Here is a 23485-nt window from a genome sequence, read left to right as displayed (position 1 = left end):
AGCCCAGATAAGGTCAAGAAGGATGGATTTGATTCGCCGTAAGAATTTTTGCGTGAGTAGTAGGGGGATATTTGTAAAGAGATAGAGTAGTTTATGGAGGATCACCATTTTCGCTAGGGACACCCTGTACCCAAAGTGTGAGGGGAAGCGTTTTCCATCTGTTCACTTTCGTTTGGATAGTGTCAAGTGTCTTCTCGTAGTTGTCTTGCATGATGTTGGTGCTGGTTCTGGACATAAGGATTCCCAGATATCGTACCTTCGAGTGTTGCCAGCGGAAGCCGAAGTCATCCTGAAATTCTTTGGTTGATGCTGTGAGAGGGAAAATGATCGATTTTGCATTATTGATTTTTAGTCCTGAGAAGTTGCCAAATTTAAGGACTGCTCGCATCACCGGATTCAGGTTGTCATACGGGTCGCGAAGGAAGAGTGCTATGTCGTCGGCATAGAGTGAAACCACCATTTTGTGTGGGCCGAAGGCGAGACCTATATGCAGATGATAAAGCCTTAGGTCAGACGCAAGGGGTTCCATGACCACGGCGAAGAGCAATGCTGACAGTGGACAGCCCTGTCTGGTTCCTCTGCGTAAAAGGATTTCGGAGGAGCATTTGTTTCCGAGTTTGATTTTAGATGTCGGTATTTGTAGAGACGGCCTATCATTTGGATGAATCGTTTGCCAAGGCCCATTTGTTCTAATATTGCAAATAGGAAGGGCCATTCCACAGAATCAAACGCCTTCTCGGCATCGAGAAGTACTGCAACCACTTGGTTTTCTGGGTTGAGGGCCTCCATCGCTCCAAACATTCTTCTGAGGCCGAATGATGTATTTCTGCCTGGGACGAATCCCGCTTGGTCCGCCAGAACCATTGCGGGCATGAGTGGCATCAACCTCCTGGTCAGGATCTTTGCAAAAATTTTGTTATTCAGATTAGTGATATGGGCCTGTAGGAGGCGCAATCGTCTTTGGGTTTACCTGTTTTGTGTAGGAGAATGATATTCGCCGTGTAAAGAGTGGGTGGAAGTTGGTCCTTGGCTATGGCTTCTTCGAAGACTTGGAGCAGGAGCGGAGCAAGAATGTCTGTGAAAAATTTGTAAAATTCACCTTTTAGTCCGTCCGGTCCTGGGGCTTTGGTGCTCGGTAATTCTTTAATGACTTCTAGGATCTCCGCTGAGGTGATGGGTACGTTCAACGGCTCGCGTAGCTCGGCGCTTGTCCAATATAGTTTGGTTGTATTTAGGTATTCTGTTATTTCGGTGGGCTCCCTGGAATAATTGGAGTTATATAAGTTTTGGTAGAATTTGCGGAATGTTTCCAGTATGTCGTCTTTGGAGTATACGAGGGTTCCCGACGTGTCCCGCACTGCCTCGACTGTCGTGGGTTTTCGTTCCGCAGTGATTAGTCTTGCGAGTAGCGCACCAGGTCATTGCCCCTCGCAATACTGCGGATTTTGTGGTGCCTTGCTAGGAATTTGGCTTCTCTGTCTGCTAGTGATCTGAAGGATTCCAATTCTGCCTTGAGAGCGGCCGGCGAGCCGGGAGTATTTGTAACTGTAGCCGATTGCTCAAGCATTTTGAGGAGATTTTCACATGTGTTTAGCTCTTCCCTTAACTTCTTTAGGATTCTGTTTTCTTTTGCTAGGCACACACCTCTGATAAAACATTTCAGTGTCTCCCAGAGTGTTCCCGGCGAGGCTACCTTGCCTTGGTTTGTCTCAAGAAATGCGCTCAGTTTGGAACGCAGTTCTTCGGCAAAGAGTTGATCTTGGAGGGCTCTGGGCTTGAATCTCCATTGGGTCCTGGTGAAGTCGCTCCGAGATGTTGTGCAAACCAAGGTGACCGCTGAGTGGTCCGAGATGGACCTGGGTAGGATTTGGCATTCACCCCATTGGAGTCTGCTATGTGCCGACACTAAGATGTAATCAACTCTCGAGCTGGATTTGTGTACCCAGGAATTAAAGGTGAACTCTTGAGAGTCGCAGTGTTTGCTTCTACATATGTCGATGAGATCGTGTGCTTTGCATATTTCGGATATTTGCATACTAGCCTTGGAGCGAGGAGCGGTTGTTTTGTGTGTTTTGTCTGTACGAGGATCGAGCGGGGTGTTCAGATCGCCACCCCATATTATTGTAGCTTCCCTGTTTGATGCGATGTGGGTCTGGACCCAGTCGAAATTGTTGGGACCGTCGATGTTGGGGCCGTAGGAGTTGATCATGATTATTTCTTCCCAGTCTATGGTTCCTTGAACGAGCAGTGTTCTCCCTTCGGAGTCGCTCTGGGTCCGAATTAGTCTGAAGTTTGTCGATTTGCTGACGAGTATGGCGACTCCCCTTGCGTATGATGAAAACGAGGCGAAGTATCTGTGGCATCCCCACGTTTTCGCCCAGTGGTTTTCTGAGTTTGGTCGTAGATGCGTCTCTTGTATGAGGGCCACATCAATGTTGTGGCATCGGAGATAGTGTAGTAGCTTCCTGGTTTTGGAGGGCTGGTTGCCTCCTTTAATGTTCCATGTAGCTAGTTTGAATTTTGCTTAGAGTTGCTGCGTTGTTTCTGCTGCTCTGTCACTGTTTGGTGGTTTTGAGTGCTTAAGGCTGCTTTTTTAGAGTGCATGTTGATCTGACAGGGATATTTGTAAGTCCAGGGTGGGGACATCGTTCTCGGTCGGGTTCGGGTGGGGCTGGTTTTGGCCCCAGTCGGTGCACGTCTAAAACTCTTGGCTTGTTTCTTCTGAGGACACCTTCCCCAACTTGTGTCCCATCCCCCCATTTTCCCTCCCTGTCGGGCAACCCCCAACCCGCCCGAATGTGACCCCCCGACCCCCAAGTAACATTGTGAACAGTGATGTGCACGGGGCGCTGGTGCCCTCCAAGAACACCTATCCCGAGGTGTGTATAACTGACTTTTAATCATTTCCCGAACTCCTAAATCAAGCTAAATGTGGGGTGCTTTTCAGGGCGGGTCGCCCCCATTCCTCACTCTCCCTCGTGGTCTAGGCATTTCACGTAATGGGCGACATCCGATATTATCGAGAAAAATGTTGGCTTCTTCTGGTGACGTAAAGAATTGCCTTTTTGCAGCATGGAGGATGCGTAATTTAGCTGGGAAAAGCATTGAATATTGAATTTGCTCCTCTCCGAGGCGGCGTTTAACTCCACCAAAGGCTCTTCGGGATGCTTGCACCGCTGGTGAAAAGTCGGGGAATATTTGGATTTTATCGCCATCGAATTGAATGTTGCCTTTGTCCCTGGCCAACCTGAGTATTAGATCGCGGTCTCTGAAATTCAGCAGTTTGGCGATTATGGGGCGAGGTGCCGAACCTGGAATTGGGCGGTTGGTTGGGATCCTATGAGCTCTTTCAACCACAAATAGTGGCGAGAAGGTGGTTGTTCCAAAAATTTCCTTGCATAGTCGTTCCACGAAGTCTTCCATTTTTGCAGGATTTTGCTGCTCTCTGACCCCAACCAGTCTAATGTTGTTGCGGCAGCTGCGCCCTTCCAAGTCTTCGTTTTTGGCCACAATTTCTTTTACTTGGCGTTCTAATGATGACTTTTTGGAGGACAGGGACGTGGAGTTGTCTTCCAGAACGGAGACTCTCTGTTCAACGGTGTCGAGCCTCTCGCCGTGTTTATCAAGGCGGTGTTGTATTAAGTCGACTTTGGATGAGAGGGTGTCAATTTTGGCATCGAGGTTGCCTATGCCTGTTTTGAGATCGAGCAGTATTTCTCGTATGTCGAGAAATTGGGGGGGCACTGACTCGGTTTCCTGTTCCATGCTTGGTGATGGTGCTAACTCTCGATTCGACTGCTTGGGAGTTTTAGCTATGGCCCCGGTTTCAAACATCAATTTTCGCTGCGATTTGTCCGTTTTGCCCATGCTGGTAAGGATTCACGACTTTGTTGGGTGTGGCAGCGAAGGGCCCGCTCGTCAGGCTTGGGTGACAGTTGTGTGGCGCTGTGGTCGACGTGTCCCGAAGTCGGGTTGCAGAATAACAGCAGAGGCCCTCCACAAGGTTGCCGCTGCTGAGGAGTTGTCGCAGCGCGGTGTGGGCCCCAGCGAAGAGTTTTCCCGCTATGTTCTTTGGTCGCTTGACCGCGCTCGGGGCCTCTGCCGGCAGGACGCCCTGGAGGTGGCGGGGCCGAGTAGATTTAGAAGGCCGGAGAGTTTGTGAGTTTTAAAGCATTTCCACGGCCGGGCCCGGAAGGCCTGGGTGGGGCAGCCGTGCGGGCCTCCCGCCTGTTCGTTTGCTGGAGAAGGGCCTGTGGTTAGGGCCGTTAGTATTTCAAGGAGTCGGAGGTCTGTGGAACGCCTCTCCCACGGGGTCGGGCAGCCGTGCGGGGATCCGTGGGCCGGGAAGAGACCCGGGGCAGGGTGGCCGGGGGGGCGTCTCTCCTACCTGGTGCCTTTGGTGAGTTCAGATGCGTTCCTTCTCTCTACGGCTGGGTCTGGAGGGCTCTGTAGGCTGGATGCCAGAGTCAGCACCCCGACCGACCGGAAGGCCGATGGCGCAGGTGGGCGGGGCGGGTTCTCAGCCGCCCCTTCTGTTCTCGGGCCGTGGATTTCGGGCCTGTCGCGGGCGCCACCTCCAAGGGGCCCGGGCGCCGCTCACCCCGCCTGGCAGCCCGTTCCTTGATTGAATCCGGGGGTGGTCGCTCGGGTGGGGATGGCGCTGGAGGGTCGGACACCCCGCCACCAAAGCGCTGCGCCGCCGCGGCCTCGCCCCTGCTGAGTTGACCAGGATAATGGCGGACGGCGATGAAGTTGGTATCTGATAGCCATTAGAGAGTTGGGGTATGTTATTGAGGCGGATGGGGGGGGATTCGGGGGAGAATAAAGCTATTTTATCAGGATCGGTGCGGAGCTCTCTAGTGAGCAGCCATCTTGGACGGCTCTCTAGCGCCCTCTCATCGGAAGGAGTTTTTCGAGCGACACCCTTGCCGTCCTTCGGCGGTTGAACCCTGTCGTGTGGCGATCTTGATCGAGATTGCCCAGAGAACCAGGACTCGGTGGACCTTTCTCGGGGTGTTGAACGTTGTCAAGTGTTCGACTCCTTTGTCGAATCTCGACTGGGGCTTATGTGCTTGGTCGCGAGTGCTTTTTTAGCGCTGCTGTCGCCGGGTGTAGTCCCCACAACATGGGGGTCTGCGCTTGAGTCGGTGAAGCTACTCCGTTGCCCTCGCCGTCCGAAAGTACGGCATCGCTGCCATCGCTAAAGGTTCCCTCTACCTCCATGGCCTCAAGTTGCCTGCCGTAGTGGGCCCAGCATTTCGTGGAACGGTCCTTTAACCTCTTTGGCTTGAAGAGACTGCACGCTCGACAAGACGTTTCGACGTAGGCTGTTGGAAGACACAAATTACAAACTAAGTGTTTGTCCAGCCACAGGAATTTTCGGTTACACTTGGGGCAAAATTTAAAAAGGTGTATTTTCCATAATTATGGGTTATGGATATTGCAGCTGGGCGAACAAAGTGTAGGAAGGAGAGAATATGCATTCTAAAATGGCTTCCCCACCTCTCTCCGTACTGTTTGGGCCGAGGCCCGGGGCAGCATACCAAGGCCGAACGGTCCGTCGCTGTGGTCTCGGACGGGCAGTCTTCTTTCTTCGGCAGCGTGGTATTTTGGTGGTTGATGAAAGGATAGAAAGAAATACTATCGTAATTGTGAAAAGTTAATGGCTTATCGTACAAAGGAACTCCGCTATACGCGTCCGTCTAGCATGGCGGAAAAAAACAATCTGAGGGACCTCGACGCGCGAGGGATCATGGGTACAGTGGATGTCACACTAGGGACCGTATTACTGGCACGCCCTGTCGACGTCCCTTTTCGAGTTTCGAAAACAACAACTGTAATACTCTGCAGCTTCCACTAGATGTCGGCCTATGCACAGCCTGTGATCTAAGCAGATTCCACAAGCCTCAGAAATATATATATATACACTGAAAGAGTACCAACATTGCATTCTGTGCTTTAGTTTAGCATGTGTATCCTTTAATAAATTACTTGAGCTGGGGTGGAGGGGATGAAAAATCATTAAAAGAATAATGCTCAGTTGAACAAAGTTTGTATGTCAATGCTTTTGTTCATAAGTAGAATATATGAAATTCACAAGACAATTGTGTGCTAAAAAACAATGGATCATTGTAATCACAAGGCTTGTCAAGTATTGTTGTTTTTCACAATGATCCATTGTCTTGTATAGGAACCATGGTACTATATCAGGGATATCAACTACCTAACTAAAGAATCAAATGTATACACTCGCCTCACAAACCAATCACAATTAGATTAGAAATAAATAGCCTCAGTTAGGTACACTAGCAATAACAGTTGGTCTGAGAAAGAAAATTCCTAAACTCTTTAAATGTGGGTGTTCTGCTTTCCACGCACATGGCTTGGCAGAATTACTATTCGGGAGTCTTCCCAATGGACGATTTTAAAAGGTAATCCCAGGTCAAAAAGCCACCACAATTTAGCTGAATAGCTGCAACAAATCTGAAGCGCATCACACATCCAACCACTGGGGTATTAACAACCTCTTGCCCCACTAACTACTACACATAGACCAGCATCTGACTGCAGGTCTAATATCCCCAGGATAGTGATATATATATATCACCAATGTGGTGGTCTACAATTCCAATTCTCACATCTATCAAACCAAAAGCTTGCAAATCAGCAAATCAGGAAGGAACAGTGAGACACGGTCTACCCATATTATAGAATTGGACAAAAGATTTGCAAATTTCAGGACACTTTGTAAAAAAATAATTCCCTTTGTCACCTAGCCCTGGAAAAGCATCCCCTGCCTATGGGTACTGAAAAAGATTAATGTAAATAAAGCTGTTAGGGAGAATTCTCTGTTTAGGCTGAATTTCCTAACCTAGTGAGTTCCCCTAGCAACTTTGCTGGATTTTTGGGGTTTAATTTTTTCTCCTGCCAAGAGTGAGACTCTTTTACCATCACTCTTGGGCATGATTTGAGTGTGTTTCTTTGACTCTAGATGTGTTTAATGGGCTATGGGGTCTTTTACTCCATAGGGCTTCATGTGTTTTTGTGATGTGTGTTACACAGCACCCTCAGTGCAGTAACACAGGGGTGTCATAGTGACCCCCCCAGTATAGACTCCATACCCTGGGACTGACTACTGTCTCCCAGGGCATGTAAAGTCACCATTGACTTTACTAGTCTCAAATTCTGAACAGAACCAGTACAAACCATCATATTGTGGACGTACTGGCTGGGGCAATTCGACTGCCCCGGGGTCTGTTAGTCGAGGGGGCACGTCTCCGTCCCCCCTGATCGAGTTTTGGCTGGTGGCAGTGGATACTACTTGTTATATTCGACCGCAAATATATTCCTATGGGATTTTCCCATTGTTCGAGGCTACCAACTTTAATTATTTAATTCCTATAGCCTCGAACATACCGCCGGTTTATTTATTTAATATTAATTCTCCGGTTGGTATTTTTTGCCAAGACTCGGTTCTAAAATGGCATTTGTGTTCTCTTCTGTGACTCCAACCCAAGTCGAGCCCTTTGTTCCACTTTTTGGCGGGCTTCTCCACAGAAGCCTCCAAAAGTGGTGCCACTCTGTCTGGGTGCCACAGGGGGTGTGGGAGGGGGTTTTGGCACCCTGGACTTAGTTGCCTCGGCAACTCAAGTCGCACTCCATCCTGATTGGCCCAAGTGGTGAGCCGGCCGGCTCACCACTTAGCATGTTTGAGTGACAGCTAGGCTGAGTGAATGGGGGTTTTCTGCATAAAAGCAGTGCTTTGGGGACTGGAACTTCAGAAGTCGCCACAGGACCTAAGAATCCGACGAGGAAGAAGCTGAGCCGACCTGCTACGACGACACCACCGGTGGAGCCCTGCTGAACCGTCTCACCACTTTTCCCAATGACAGAGGAGATCTCCAGCCCGGAGAGTCTTCTTCCTTCGACTGGTGGGGATAACCAGTCTGCTTCCTTTTTCGCTTCCTGGAACAACTCGTGGCCGCCTTGCCTGTGCCAAGCACCCCGGCAACCGGGATACCACATTTTACCACTACCGCGAATCAAAGGGTAGTACCTTTAACCGGAAAACTTAGCGGCTGGTTTCTTCCCTGGCAGTGCAACGACCTTCATCTTTCCTCCACGTCGAGATCTTCTCTTCCTCTGGACGACGACGCGACTTGCACCCGCTGCCAGGAACAACTGCCCCCGCTGGAGGATCCTTTCCACCTAAGGCACCGTGTTCCGCCTGGCTTCCTTTGCAACCGACTGTACCAGTAGATTTAGCTTTCGAACCTGGGTTAGCCTGGGACACCCTGGCTAAACTTTTCTGAGCCTAACTAAAACCTCTCTGAACTCCCTGCAAGACTTTTTAAGCCTGTTGTCATTGTGTGATCTTGGGTGCATTTGTGCCCTGCTCTCTCCAAGTGTGGGCCCGGCCTATGGACTTTGGCTCACAAGTAACTTTTGACTTTCCTGCCTTGCTTAAGAGTTCCTAAATATTAGTGTGGTGTATTTTCCTACATTCCGCCTTTTTCCCTCCCTTTTTCGTTAACTTATTGGAGTGCCATCTATAGTTAAGCGCTCACCTCTGTCTGGAAATAAGTGGTGTTAACTAAGACTTGTCTGATAAGGAATAAGGGATGTATATATATAATAGTAACTGTGTTTAGAGTGATTTACAATATTAGTGCTGGAGTGTTTCAATAAGTGTGTTTTTAAATAAATAATTATATATCTTGATACCAAAGCTCTGGTCAGTGTTTGCTTGTGCTATTGTGTCTGAGTGCCTATTGTGTATACTTTAAATACTGCCTAACTCTTCTTGAGGGAAGTCTGACTGCTCAGCCACAGCTACCACGTAAATCGGGGTGGTACAGACTGCTACCAAGTGGGTTTACTGCCAACACCTGTAGTCCTAAATCTTTTGCAGTGGTCCCCAAGGGAACTGCACAGGTTTCTGCCTAACAAAAGCACATGGTTGTCTTTAGATATCCTCAGAGTTTGTTCCCTTACGTTTCACTTTTATATATATTTTATATATCCAGATCACTGGATCAGAAGCAGTACGCAAGTCAGAGACTGGACACCCTTTTCCAAATACCACTTATATTTGTCCCTCTGCTTCAAAGATACAAGTCAACCAACAAGAACAAGGGACACATGAACGTAATTTACCTTTACTATCTCAACTCTGCCACTGGAGCACCAATTGGCACCCATCGTGAACTATTTGAGACTCCTTCATCACCATAATTTCATAGATACCAACCCATAGTGGGAACAGTCATTTCTTGTACAACCGGTTAATGCTTTGGAAGAACTCCTTGTGTACAACAAATTTCATCTGTTTGCATAAAAAAACTGGAACACACGTGTATTGAACATTGAACTTTCCTAGAAGCATGTCTTGTTAGATCTATGTATAAACCATCTAAACATGTCCCACTGATAAGAACACATCTTTACTAACCCCACACTGTTTTAAGTGTCTCTATGTTTTCATGTATTCTGTATTTGTCTTTTGAGTTACACCCATGAAAAACTGTTTAATAAACTACTAAATATTTTAAATCAGAAGGATGTACAGTGCAGTATTGATTCCAACATGTGCAATATTTTTTTGAGAGGTACTACTAGACCTGCAAATAAGAGGGAGGGGTAGCTCTATACTCTAATCTCTATTCATACCACTTAACAGCCCATTTGAATATCAGCCCACACATAACAAATATTAGGGGTTGACACTTGTATTTCGAAGTTTACTTTCCATTAGCAAGACTTTTGTAATTCCTTATTTAATTTCACAAACTAAATATCCCATACTGCACCTTGTGCAGTTCTCAATCACTGGCTATTCCTATGCAGCAGTCTTAGACCTACAATTTCCAGAAGCCTTAGAGATCAATGCTCCTTTCACTTTCCCAGGACCAGAGTGGGAGGAGGCAGATTACCTTCAGGTGTGGTGCTCCAGGTGCTGCTAATGAGCCTGCTTCAGCTCAGGGCAGGACAGTATTTAAGCAGCTGCCTGCAGGAGCAAAGGGCTCTTGCATGGAGTTCGCTGCCAGACCCTCGTGCTTTGATCCTTGGATTTCTGCTGTGTCTTGTTGCTGCTGTTTCCAGAACCTGTTCCTGTCCCAGTGCCCTGTGCTATTTGCCTTGAAGCTGTGCTATTCTGCCTGCATTCCCCTGCCTGATGTCCTGCTCTCCTGCTTGCAGCCCTTGGTACCGTCTGCACCTTCTTGCTCTCTACCACCAATTATTGCGTTCCCTGCCTAAAGTTCCTTGTTCTGTGCCCATAGTCTGTGTTACCTGGTTTTAGCTTCCTAGATGGCAGTCGTGAGTTACCTTGTTATTCGTCTGCAGTTCTGCCCTTGTTATTCCAGTCCATAGTTACAGTTCCTTGTTACCAGCCTGCAATTCAGTCCTCGTTGTCCTAGTCTTGAAGTTTCTTGTTCCTGGTCTATAGTATAGTCTGCTGTTCCTTGATTCCGGTCCTTAGTTTCTAGTCTGCAGTTCCAGTTGTTAGGCAAGATTGTATGCAGTCCCCTTTGGGTGCACTACAACAACCCTGGCCTCCTGGCAATAGGAACCCAACCTTTGGTAGAAGTCTGTACTACACTGGTTGGTAGCGTGTTGAGAAGCCAGGCTTATCTCAAGAAGGGTCAATGTGAGCTGTAGGGAAGTTACACAGAGGTTCACAGTGATAAGTATTCAAATAAACACTTGCACACAAGGTTTCTTGAATAAAAAAAATCAGTCAATTAGAATAAGCCTTGTTCAGATGGGAGCAATATAAAAGCAACACACAAATACACTTTAAAACGACACAGTCCTAGTTTCAAAATCAGTAAAGACCCTTTTGGGATGGCACACAGTCACAACCCACACCCTCTTCAATAGCTAGGGTGCTGGGGACATTAATATCTTACTGTAACATTTAGAACATTCTCAGGAATTGGTCAAAGGAAATGTTTATTAGAATAAACAAGTGAGCACAGACATTCTTAAGCAGGCAAATACTTTTGGATGCCCGAAGCAGAGTCATTCAGTGTAACAGGTTAAGCCAAAGTCAATGGGCAAAAGTCTATATGAGCTGAAGCACTTCTGGTAGGTAAGTAGAAAGGTCTTTGCACAATGTTTTTGATTCTTCTTTTCTTCAAAGACTTCTATGTAGGGCCACAAGCTGTTAAGATTTGTGAGTGGTAGAAGATGCAAGCAACTCTACAATAAGAGGTAAGTTCTCTCAGACTTTACAGAACCTCAAGATTGAAGAAAAAGTGGAGCAGATGACTCCTGTTCCTGTGCAGCTCTGCAGAGCTCGCTGTTCTTGGGCCTCAGTCGTGGGGACAAGTGGGAGGACTTCGGGGGACTCCTGCACTGCAATGGGACGGTCACCACTCGCAACCGTCAATCTTCAAACAAGTGGCACTTCGGTGTTTCAGCTCGTTGCGACTATCGCAAATGGAAACACTGCGGTTCCTGGCTGTCGAGAAGGGCTTTCCTTGCTTCTGCGGTCCCGCACTCTGTTGAGACGGCTCAGGCTCCGTCAATCCTGCTTCCTGTGAGTCCAGAGGATCTTCCTGGAGCTCTTGGCCAACTTAAAAGCAACTCACACAATCTGGTGTTCTTCGCCCTGGCTTTTCGGTTTCCAGCAGCAACTCTGTGGAAATTCAACCAGCTCCAAGAAGATGTCCAGGTGGCTTACTTTGGAGTTGATTGGTCCCACCAACTCAAGGGGAGAGGTTTTCCTTACAGGGGCTTCTCTGTCGATACGAATTTGGAGTTTCAGCACAGCAGCAGGGCTTCACCAGGCAAACCAACAGTTCCGGAGTTGCAGACAGCGTCCTCTTCTACTTCGGTTCCTTCCTCCAGTGGTCGACTCTGCCTTCCAAGTCAAAAGCCTTGCCTTTAATTCAGGTTTCTCCCATTCATTCCAGCCTAGCTGGACAGTCAGCAAGCCAATCACCACAGAGTGCATTTGGGTCTCCAAGGAGACTAAGCACCGGGAGTTTCGGGCACCTCCCTCTCTTCCTGCCCCCACCAGACACCCTGGAGCCAGAGGCGCACTTCACTCGTGAATCCCGCCAAAGGTAAAGCAAACAAAGGGACCAAACCTGGTTTGGCACGCAGAGTACATCTCAAGAAGGACCTTTCCACAAAGAAATGGCAAAAAAAGAAGACCGGGGCCATTTTGACAAAAATGGCACCCTTGGGTGCTTTACTGCAGATGCAAAGGCAGCCCGGGGCAAACACAGACCATGGTAGTTTAAAGTAAACCACTGCCACCAGACATTCAGCGAAGAAAGGGTAACAAACATGTTAATTGAGAAGCTAGACACTACTAAGTAACCCCGCCATAGTGTGTGCTGGTTCTAGAAAGTTACACATATAGGTAAAGTCAATTTCACTTTACTGCTCTGGGAAACAGTAGTTTATCCCAGAGAAGGTATTTAAACCTTTGGGAAATCTGGAAGACTACCCTGTGCCACTGCACTGAAGATGCTGTGTGACACAATGTAAAAGATGATGCCTATGGAGTTTGTCAAGCTCCATAATCCAAAGAAACACAAAGTTCAGAAATCACATAAGAAAACACATGAGAGTGGGAAAAAGGGTCACACTCTTCTCCAGGTTAAAAAAATCAAGCCCTCAAAATCCAGCAAAGTTGCTGGGGGTCTCTAAGGTGGAGGGAATGAGCAAAGTTCTGAGAATTCTCTCTAACACCAGTCTCCTGTACCATTTCACTTAGATTGTCTTCTTGCTTTTCCTTTTTCTTCCTGTACTCTGCCCTGAACCTTTTTCTCTGCCCTGAACCCTGTTCATGGACTTCTTACTCTTTTCGTGGATATTTGTGTTACTGTTCTTGTGTTCGCTTGTGTAATTCTTTGTTCCGAGTTTGGTTGCAGGGTTTTCCTGCAGGCAATCTCTGCCCCTTTCCTTTGCAGCATTTCAGTAGTGTACCTTGTGCCATACTGTTAACAGTGTGCTGGTTCCCGTCTGAGGAGGCAGTGACTGTTCAGTTCCTGCTGGACCCATACAGGATTCAGACTTGCGAGTACGGTTTCCTTGTTCATGCCTTAGGGTGCAGACACAGACACCCACTCCTCTCCATCTACATTCAGAGTCTGGCCCTGTAATAGTAACCACTGCAGAAGGTTAGAGTTTCCCCTGACCCAGTGGGAAACTCTTCCCGCATTTTGTGTACACCACAATTGGGAAAATTACGTGTTTGTCTTACATGGCCCTTTCGGTTCACTGCCTTGCCTCTCTGTAGTTATGGTCTACCCTTTCTTGTCTGAAAGATTCCTTACACTCCTGTCTCTTGTGCACTTTTCTCCCCTCGACTTTTTTGGCCTGACATTTACATCCAGGGGCCAGGAATAATCACATTTACTTTATTTTATTAATTCCGTCAATCCCACTCACTTGCATTAACATTGACCTTCTCACACACCTAATCTTGGACTAGGCCACCTTATGAAGTTGACTTGGCAGTCCCAGAATTATTATTCAGGAACCTCACTGCTGTACCATATTTTAAGCCCATATATCTGCCAGGATTTCCTGAGCATGCACCAAACAATACTTGATCACTAACCTATAATTCTTCCAAAGTCCTCTTGGAATCTGTGATGAATCTGGTGATGTCCTCACTTCTTTCCCTGAGGAGACCTCTCCTACAAGGCCAGGAGATGGCAGATGCTACTTGATCTTGACCCTGGGGGTGGCTATAAGAGGGAGGACCATTGAGGGTGGTGGGTACACCTCGGGGAGAGAAGGGGGGAGTTGTTGGAGGAAACTACAACCACTTGTCCCTTCAGGGATGTCCCCTCTGTCCGCCCAGAGCATTGCCAGTGGTTAAGATTCATTCTAAACCTTCCAGCCATCACCTCTTTGTTTTTGCTTTGTCACCCCGATTGGGACGGATATGCCCAGACGTGGGTCCTGTGCCTGCTGGGCCTAGAGACTCAAGCTACTTCTCACTGATGAGCCCCAACAAGGGCGAAACATTTTTGGGGATGCTTGTGGTCTCGTGCAGAAGGGATGTGGCCTAGCAGTTCGGGCTGGACTGCCCCTTTTGGGGTGGGGCCAAGCCGGATTTACATATGGTCTTTCCCCTTCTGTAATGGCTTGGCAGGCGAAGGACAGTGGTCTGGAGGGTTGCCCAGAGCATTGCCAATGGTTAAGATTCATTCTAAACCTTCCAGCCATCACCTCTTTCTTTTCGCTGTGCATTCATCACATACTGTCACACTCCTCTCCAACCGCTATGCAGATCTACTTTTGTTGCTCCCCAAACTCCCATGAGGGATAGTATATGGACAATAGGGACGAGTAAAAAGCAGAGAGTAGTGAGGATCACTTCCAACGAAGTTCAGTATCCACCTCCTCAAAGCCATTTAGGAAATGGTCCCATGACCACTGACCCGGGAAAGAGTGATGAAGACTGCGAGACCCGGAAGACCAACACAGTAGTCTAGTTGTTTGAAGATGAATAATCAAGCCAGGAAATTTAAATACAGCCCAGCTACACCTGACAGGAAGAAGGAACAGCCAGGAGAAGGAGAGGAGAGGAGAGCTGCAGATGCTGAACTGCAGCTCGACCCGCAGTAACACACTGGGAGAACATGCCACAGCAGGCGACGTGAAGGCGAATCGAAACGAGGAAAGGAGAAGCCTGGGTGCGGGCGGTTCACTGCTGAGAGAGAGCAGCGGGAACGGCAAAGGTTCAACACATAACCGGGTGCACGCAAAGCCGTTATGGTGAAGCAGGCGGGAGCGAAAGAGCGCTGGAAGCAACCAGTAAGCCCGGGTAGAAAACTCAGGTTACCGGGTTGCCAGCGCATGTGTACCGCACCATAGGAATAACACAAACTGAAGGGAACAGAAGAAAGGGGAGGGCAGAAGATACTGGTTAACCCAGAGAGCACAAGTGGGTTACCGGATGGCCTAATACAGTTAGTTGCTTCTTGAAAACACAACGAGAGGCCAAAAGTAAAACCACTAAAGTAATGGAAGGATTTGTCAAAGAAGTCACAAGTGGGTTATTGAACCCCAGCCTTAAAGAAAAAGTATTTGTGTAAAGTCCTGGCAGGAGAGTATACCAGGTGAAGCTAAGTATTTGTGTAACAAAGTCCTAGTGGGAAGGTGTACCAGGTGAAGATAAAAATAAGTGTTCAACAAGTCCTGGCAGGAGAGTATAGCAGGTGAAGAGCAATAGAGAGAAGTTATAAAGAATCTCAAAGAAGGTAATACTTTTAGGATTATGAACTATAAAGAATCTCAAGTCCTTAGGAAGAAACACACCCCTCTGTATTTACAACGTGTTAAAAAGGTCAAGAGAAAGCCTGGGGGAAGGGAACAGTTTCCCAAGAAAAGCGAAGATACCAAGGGGGGGGAGGGAAATCCTCTTGGAACCCGATTATTCCTTTTGAACTTGTGATATTGGAACATGGAATCTGGGGAAAGAAGTTATTCTCTGGATTCGAAATTTTGCTTTGAACTTGAACATTTTAGCACCTTTAAAAAACAAGAGACAATATCCTTTACACATTAGAGTTTATTTAGAGTGAGAGGGCCAGAATAGGATTACAGACACAGGATTACGGACACAGGACATACTTTTTGTTGGACACCTTGACACCAGACAGACCCATTAGTTTTGGTTGAGGTAGGGAATTCCTCCTAAATTAGGGACAGGAGGTATTTTCCAACCCCCCCATTTATTTTAATAAAAGTTTGTAGCAATAAACATGTCTCATTCCTAGCCCCTCACAAATCCCAAAACGTATATTAACCCAACACATATGTTTTGTGATTTAATCTATAAAGGTAGTCCATGTACAGTGGACTAACAAGCATCACAAATAAAAGCCTTTTTATCCTTCCCGACTACAAACTATGGACCTCATAACAAGTCTGCCAGTTCAGAAATAAGGGTGCCGGTAGCAATGCACTGGCACCCTTTCCGGACCGGCAGACTACAAGAATGCCTGCAGGGGCCAGTGCTCCTGGCATGTCTATCCTGCCAGGAGCACCGGTCCCTGCAGGCATGGTTTTCTCTGAAGCAACGGCACCATTAGCAAAGGTGCCGGTGCTTCTGTGTCCCCATTCCAGTGGAGTCCGGACTCCACGGGAATGGGGACTTAGAGTTCCCGTTGCCGGACATCATAGACCGCCAGGACTAGTAATGTCTCGGTGGCACCGGGATATCAGGTGGCAGTACAGCTGTTACAGGGTTGCAGAAACCCCATAATGAGGCCCTATGTCTGAAACTTAGGCCTGCATTCCCTCCATGCCTCCCCTACCTCCCTCCTTTTCACTTTTGCTCTATTGCTCTGTAGTCTAACCTTTGACATCCCAAGCTGGGGGTGCAATGTGCCATAAGCAATGTTTGGCTCTTTGAAATTATAGTGGTGATTTTCGCACAGTACAAAAGCATAGTGACATAACATGCGTTTCCACAAGAAACAGAAATAGATTTAAAAACATTAAATAACATTCTTACCAGTGGCCCTTTGGGTTCGCTGTGTCTTTGAGTTATAAAGGATGCAGTCACATTGGAACCTGCAAATAATCAAACATATAAACCCCCACTCTTTTTTTTTCAATCATCAAACAACATCTAAATTGAGCTGAAAATGACACCATCTCACAAAATGCCAACCATCCCAAGGTGAAAGTGCTAGTTACAGATCCATATGTTCCATAGACATTGATTTCAGATAACCGCAGCCAAACCTATTTGGTTTACATATTCCACTTTGTAATGCAATTCTGTGGACTACTACAGTGTGTAGGCAGCTCAGTCTTTCTTCTTTCTCTAGCATAGCTCTTCAGTGGGTGCCCTGGAACATGTTGCATCCGGTTAATGAGGCTACAACAACAATACAGCTGAAAGGCACTTGTATGCTCTTGACTTCTGTCATCCCCAATTCTCCCTTGTGCGATCCAAGGTATTAACAAAACGGCCACGTTTTTAAACCAAAGTTCTATATAATAACATTTTGGAATATCGACAAAGCTTGAAAAAAGAAGCAGTACAAATTCAAAGGTAAAGATAACACTTTCATTGAAAGTAATGTAAACGGCACACATAAAAAACATTGAAAAAATAAAGTAACTTTTTAAAAACATGAAAAACAGAAGTGGGTTTTGCTTTTTGGGTTTCTTATAGATTTGGTTGCATGAAGAAATCGCTCCATAACTTTCAAAACAACCAAGCACCCAATCATTTTCAGTTGTCTATTGCCACTCATGAAGGATTACTTTCCAAACAAGCGGAAACTCCCCCATAACTGCGGGCACTATTTCAACTCGCCTGTGCCCTTAGCTGCTCCATTTCATATATTTCTACAGGCCAAACTTAATTTGTCCTTGTCTATCTGTTTTATGATAATTAACTTCTGTTTTATTTTTACTTTTTAGATTGGTAGTATAGTTATTTTCACTAAAAGTAAAATTTATCCTTGATTTTCAGTATTTTATATTTTTAAAGAGCTCTCTTTCAGAACCAACTGTCCACTGGAATATGCCTACAGCCTTTGTATCCCTGAAGCTTTAAGTGCCTCCAGCATGCCTGTCCCTGACCCCGTAGAGTCTCATGGAGCGACTTCCCGTCTCACATGCTTTTGGAGGCAGATTTCACATCAGCTTGGTACTCTTCCATGCTACCTCTAATCCATCTTCGTCCATTTGGAGATACGACTTCAGAAGTGAAAAGTACTTTTCCCTCTGCCGATTTACAGTCTCCATATTAATTTAGCCTCACACCCTATCTATCCCAATACTATGGGAGCTCTCCACACCGCCTTGCAGCAACATTTATTTTAAGTTAATTTGATGAGAAACGTCAAAAATGGTGCTCCTATGTGAGGGACTTTAATACCTTCTTCCTCCTCCACCTTTAATATCTCCCCAGGGCAGAAGAGAAAGGTAGCACTGGGAAAAGAAATTGAGGCTGCCCCCAGGCGAGATGAGGAATTAAATTTAGGGGAGCAAATAAAAGGAAGGCCCTGGGCCCCCCCATCTAAAAACCATGAAAAAAAGCATTTGCTACCATTAAAAAAATATAATAATAAAGGCCCTGGAACACCACAAAAAAAGACTCAAGCACCCCCCAAAAAAGCCCCAGAGTTTATTCCAAGGAGTGTCTTGACCCATACTCACCCAAGAGCAGTTTTTTAAAGTGCGTTTTTTTAGATGCAACTTCTAATTACTTTGTTCTAAAATAAGAATATTCACGATCAAAATAAGAATATTTAGGATCAGAACCTTGGCACATCAATTTTGCAATAAATTAGTAGATCCACTGGCAGCCAGTTCATCATGGGGGGAGGTTCTTCCAGCACAATCTTGAACCATTTGATTCTTCGTTGTTACCTTAGTCAGTCTGAAATAAATGCATTGGAATAGTCCAAAAGGGGGCATGCCAGATTTATTTCTTGAATCTGATCATTCCCCGTTTCGTCCTATACTGGTTGCCTTTTGTCAAACACAACTTGTATAAGTCTGGTAACTGGCACTATGTAACAAGTCACAACATTGACAACATATTGTCTGAGAGTTCATGCTCACCATAGGTCTTACAAATAATCTAACAATATAATAAAAAGGACAGATGTACGTTTGTCTGATACAGTACCTTCGCCTGTTGGCGCCGCTAGAGGGAGTTGTTGCTTTAGGATATATAGTGGTCCTACACCGTTAATAAAAAACTGCACTTTGGCCGGTGTACATGAGCTCTTGCACTAGTTTTAAAATAAACTAGTGGTGGAATTAGCGACATTTGAGAAACTGTCCAAATTCGAACATAGTAATCTTCTTCATGGGAGTACAACACACACAACAAAATGCCCTAAAAATTGTATCACAGAGCATTACGCATCTGAACTTTGATACAGTGTTTACTTAACTGTTGCAATGGCTTTTGATGCGATACGACAATCCTAGCACAGCAAGACCACGGAGTAGCAATGTCTACTAGTGACAGACTACTCAACTGCACTCGACTGACAAAAAGCACCAAAACAACTAGTGGACTATGTAAAGAGAAAGGAGAAACCAACCTGGTCCAAAGTCCACAGTTGCATAAAAGCCCTGGATGGACCCACACCTCAGGTATTGATCGCCATTGCCATCAGTTGTAAACAGCACTGCCCGCTCCCCAAGGTGAAACCGAAAAAGGGTCCGCAGATGGCGTAGATAATTGTAATCGCATTTAAAGTAGCTCCCATATTCATTTTCTGCCTAAAACGGAAAAAAAGGAATACATCAGCAAAATTGACACTTGATTACAACACATTCAATCTTCATTTGCAGCAAAGTACCCTCTTGTCCATTAAAGTACTCCAATGTGAGAAAACCAGACTGAAGACGAGGCTCCCATGTTACTTTCAAGTCGTAAGGCCATCCAACAGATTTTTTCATTTTTACCCATCCTTTCATTTTCTGAATCGAATGTTCGCTTCTAAGGGCCCAGTTAGGAATATGGTGAGAACAGTAAAACGTTGGATTTTAAATACCTCTTATTTTCAAAATCCACCCTAATTAGTTGAGCTTGCACAAGGCCTTTTAACACTTCACAAAGATCAGAAAAGCAATGATATAGTTCGAGAAGTTGAAGGAGAAAAACAATGAAAAGAAAAAGCAATTATTCACATGTCTTAAAGTCTCCCAAATCCCTAACCCAAGAGGCAGCTCCTAGTGGTGGTAGAAAGTTCAGGCTGACCCGTTTCAATAAGGACACTCCAGCAAACAAATTCAGATGACCTTGACAATAATTGAATATATGCTGCTGTTCAAGCTTACACTATAAAGAAAATTCATCCCTCCTAGGACCTAAAAACATGATGGATAAAAAGGCTGTCCATGAGGATGGTCATCCCTGCAATTGCAGTAGTCAGACTCATTGCCACTGGCAAACAAATGAAAGGTTTGAGGGCACTGTACAATCAATAGCTAATGAAAGTGTTTGTTAAACTATTTTCTATATTCTCCAGTGTTAAGCTACAAAGGTTTTGTTTTGAATACTATGGAGATTCTCAAAAAGATTGTGTAGGATTGAAGAGCAGTCGCTTTGTTTCTTTTTCACTCAATTGGAAAGCTTGCAATCAATGTTTCAAAAGAGATCAGGTAGTTTTCATGGGTTTAGTGTTGATCAAGTTTGTTGGTGATGCAGAGTAGAAGGTTATCAGGACGCAAGGTTTTCTTATTTTGGAGTGGGCAGAGGAAGTTGTTTAAGGAGACAAGATGGATATTCAACACATTACTAGTTGGGAGTCAGGAGTCAGGAATTAAGGGTTATAGTTTAATAGTTTAGTTTGGAGAAGGAGTCTGGCACTCAATCTAGAGCATGGATAAGTCACAGCATGGTCCTGGAGAAATGTTCTCTGGTATCCAGAAGCAGGCACAGATCTTGTAGTCACCGGTTTCAAGTATGTTGTTCTAAATTTTAGGAAGCAAGGGCCATGGGGCAGTTTCTGCTCCATGCCCTTTGCAGAAGCTAAACTGGACGGGTTCAAAGTGATTACGGATTTGGAGATGCAATGTTGGAGGATTACACATTTATTCATGTTTCTTTCAATGTTGGTGGGAAGTTAGCGACGAGCCTGGAGTAATTGGAGGATTTGAGGCTTGAGGCTGGTCCTATGATGTGGCAAATTCAACAGGGTCTGGACATTTCCTTCTATAAAAGACGCTTTATAAAGCGGGCGTTAAGTTGCACTGCAAACGTGTACCCACATTGAAACGATGGACAAGACCACACTGAAACGATAGCCCGTTTTAAACAGAGTTTCAATGAAGGAGTAAAAAGATCAGTTTCAGTAATCTCATGATCAGAGGGTTTGTTGGACAGGATTAGGAAACATGAATTTTGGGGAACAAGTAGACAAGATCATTATGGAGTTTGCTTTTGGTTTTATCAATGAATAAATCAGAAGATTGTAGACTGCCTGGAATTTGCTGGCTTGGGGACTTCAGTAGGGGGTGGGTCAAAGCAAGTAGGATACATACACCACAGGGCAAATTGGAACAGTCCACAGGTGTGATGTTTGCCTTTAAGATTCCAGCAATAGAGTGCTTTGTAATCAACTGTAAAAATATTTCCAGTGTGTGGTTTTAAGTGTAGAATCATCATCAGCTCTTCAGCAGTCCTGATTTAGCAAACCGAGCCTGTGAATCTGACACATTTTTCAGTCGCGTCCACTTGCTTTGCTAAGTGTGGTTTAGAAATAGGTCAGCCCTTTTGGTTTTTGCCCTTGCAGAAATAAAGTACTGTTAGAGACTATTTAGTCACAGTGGGGATAAACTGTCTTTAGAGAAAACAAAAACAAAAAAGAATTTCATTAATGTACATGCCAGCGTCGTAATCTAGCATGAGGGAACACACTTGGGAGAGCCCACCTCTGGATTGTGAAGGGGAAGTAAAGCATGAACTGTAAGTTGATACCAAACTGAAAACCACATAGATCTGTAAAGTCATTAACCCATCAATATTGTCTAGTACAAATGAAAAAATATGACTATAATAAGATTGAGAAATCAAATTGGGCATTTGAATGCAAATGTGCCTATAATAATACACTTGGAAAACACTTGAATATGTCTTGTGAGACAAAGGTTAGTGATCATATTATATTTAAATCATATGTTAAAGCATCTTAATACAAATGCTCTCTTGACTATATAAGTGGAAGAAAGCACCAAAAGAATGAAGGATGGCTAAGCCACACTCCGCATATTCCTAGTACTGGCAGTCCTTAGAGCCCCTTCATGACTTATTAATGTCCTGGCTGCAGATCAGTAGATGTACACACTCTATGCAAATCAAATGTTCAAACAGAACGGGATCCTGACATATGAGTGAAGGCCCTGTCGCCACACTCCCTACGCCTATGTGCTAGCTCCACACATCACTTTCCCTTCCTCTTTTCAAGCCAAAAGCAATATTAACTAGAGAAGGGTACGATGGGCATGGGTGTCTGAGGATGGGGGATGTAGGACAAGTGCACCTTTTTTGCTCTGCGGAACGTAATGAATTTAAGGCCCTCTGAAACGAGGGGCAAGGAGGCACTAACCTGTTGCTGTACAGGAGAGGGCGCACAACGTTAGCGAGATCAACCGGAAGGGTTTTGAGACAAAAAGACCAGTAGCACTGCTGTAAGAGCAGTAAAAGATGAACGCTTTATCCAAAGTATTCCTCCACCTTCCATATGCACGAATGAGGGGTTTGTAGGCCCCGCCGACATACCCTCCACACATTTTTTTTTATAAAACCACAACCAACACAGATAACGATGAACTAATGCCTGCATGCTAGTATTTAGCGAATTTTATTATCAATGCGGCCCATTAAAGATTAATAAAAAACTTGTGCACCAAAAACGTATATCTACAACATCTGGATGGAGACTCATTGCTCAGCCTTATAAAGCCCTACTGTCTTCTAATGAGTCAACCAGGAGCCGAAAACCAAGGAGGACTGCAATGAAAGCACGGAGGGGTGGTCTGGTGTAGGCACAGACAAGGTGCCTAACCTTCCACACAAATCCATTTGGTGTGTGTGAAACAGAGCACCAGATGGGTATGAGGGTAGAATACCTTAATGGCAGCTTTATTTAAGTCTTATTATTTGCGCCATATCGTCAAACAAATATCATTTTGAGTTTTACCCAATGTAAAACTTCACAGTTCATCCAATTACCAAGGCCTGCTTCCTCTCCAGCCTTCAACACAAACAAATGTAATTTAGGAATAATAATACACACAAATTCAAATGTACATGTATTTATATATTTTTTATGACTTATATGTACTTGTAACATCAACAAAAGGAAAATCACAAAAAGGAAAATTACACGTAGCCTCTACGACGAATAGTAACAACTTAATTGGTTACACTATTTACATAATTTGTTGTAAATGAAAAGCTCATTAGTATTCACATCAATCAGTTACTTAATGATACCACAAATTAATCTCAGCCTACACGTTTCACCAAATAAGAAACAAAAGTCAACTATCCTATGGTAAGCTTTTTCTGGGCCATTTTCTTATTTACAGTATCAGTCTAATAATAAAAGAATATATCGATACATATATTATATAGAAATAAAATTACATAGATTGATATAGGAGATAAAATAGGAAAAAAGAACAAATATATTAGTATAGTTGTGTTTGAGTATATCAAACACTAATCTTTATCCAATCAATATACAAAGGGTATTATTATAATCAGAAAAAATTATTTTGAGCTATACAAGTCCTACTTGTACCATATGATAATCCTTATGTTCCGTCTGTTTATTTCATGTAGTCTCCAAATATCGCTCAAATTTGTGTGACCTGCAATTCATTTTTTATAAAAATATGTTCATAATTAATCTGAACCCATACTGTTCATCTAGTTGAATATTTACTTACTTAAATCTATAGTCATACTATTCTTTGGATTACTGATCAATTTCTTGTGCTTGGAGTAATTTTTAGTTCTTCGCTT

General features: G+C 44.9%; 1 protein-coding gene across 1 annotated transcript in view; it reads right to left on the bottom strand.

The window, feature by feature from the left end:
* GLB1 (galactosidase beta 1) overlaps window positions 1-23485 on the bottom strand; it is a 622172-nt gene that overhangs the window by 327591 nt on the left and 271096 nt on the right. The window contains exons 6-7 of the mRNA XM_069613134.1: window positions 19050-19230; window positions 16490-16548 (exon numbers count right to left, since the gene is read on the bottom strand). Coding sequence (XP_069469235.1) covers window positions 16490-16548; window positions 19050-19230 — 240 coding nt within the window. The remainder of the gene's footprint in view (window positions 1-16489; window positions 16549-19049; window positions 19231-23485) is intronic.

This window comes from Ambystoma mexicanum, chromosome 5p, assembly GCF_040938575.1.
Source record: "Ambystoma mexicanum isolate Mex_15411 chromosome 5p, UKY_AmexF1_1, whole genome shotgun sequence".
Classification (NCBI taxonomy): domain Eukaryota; kingdom Metazoa; phylum Chordata; class Amphibia; order Caudata; family Ambystomatidae; genus Ambystoma; species Ambystoma mexicanum.
The sequence above is the reverse complement of the archived record's forward strand: the minus strand, read 5'-3'. Positions and strand labels throughout refer to the sequence as shown.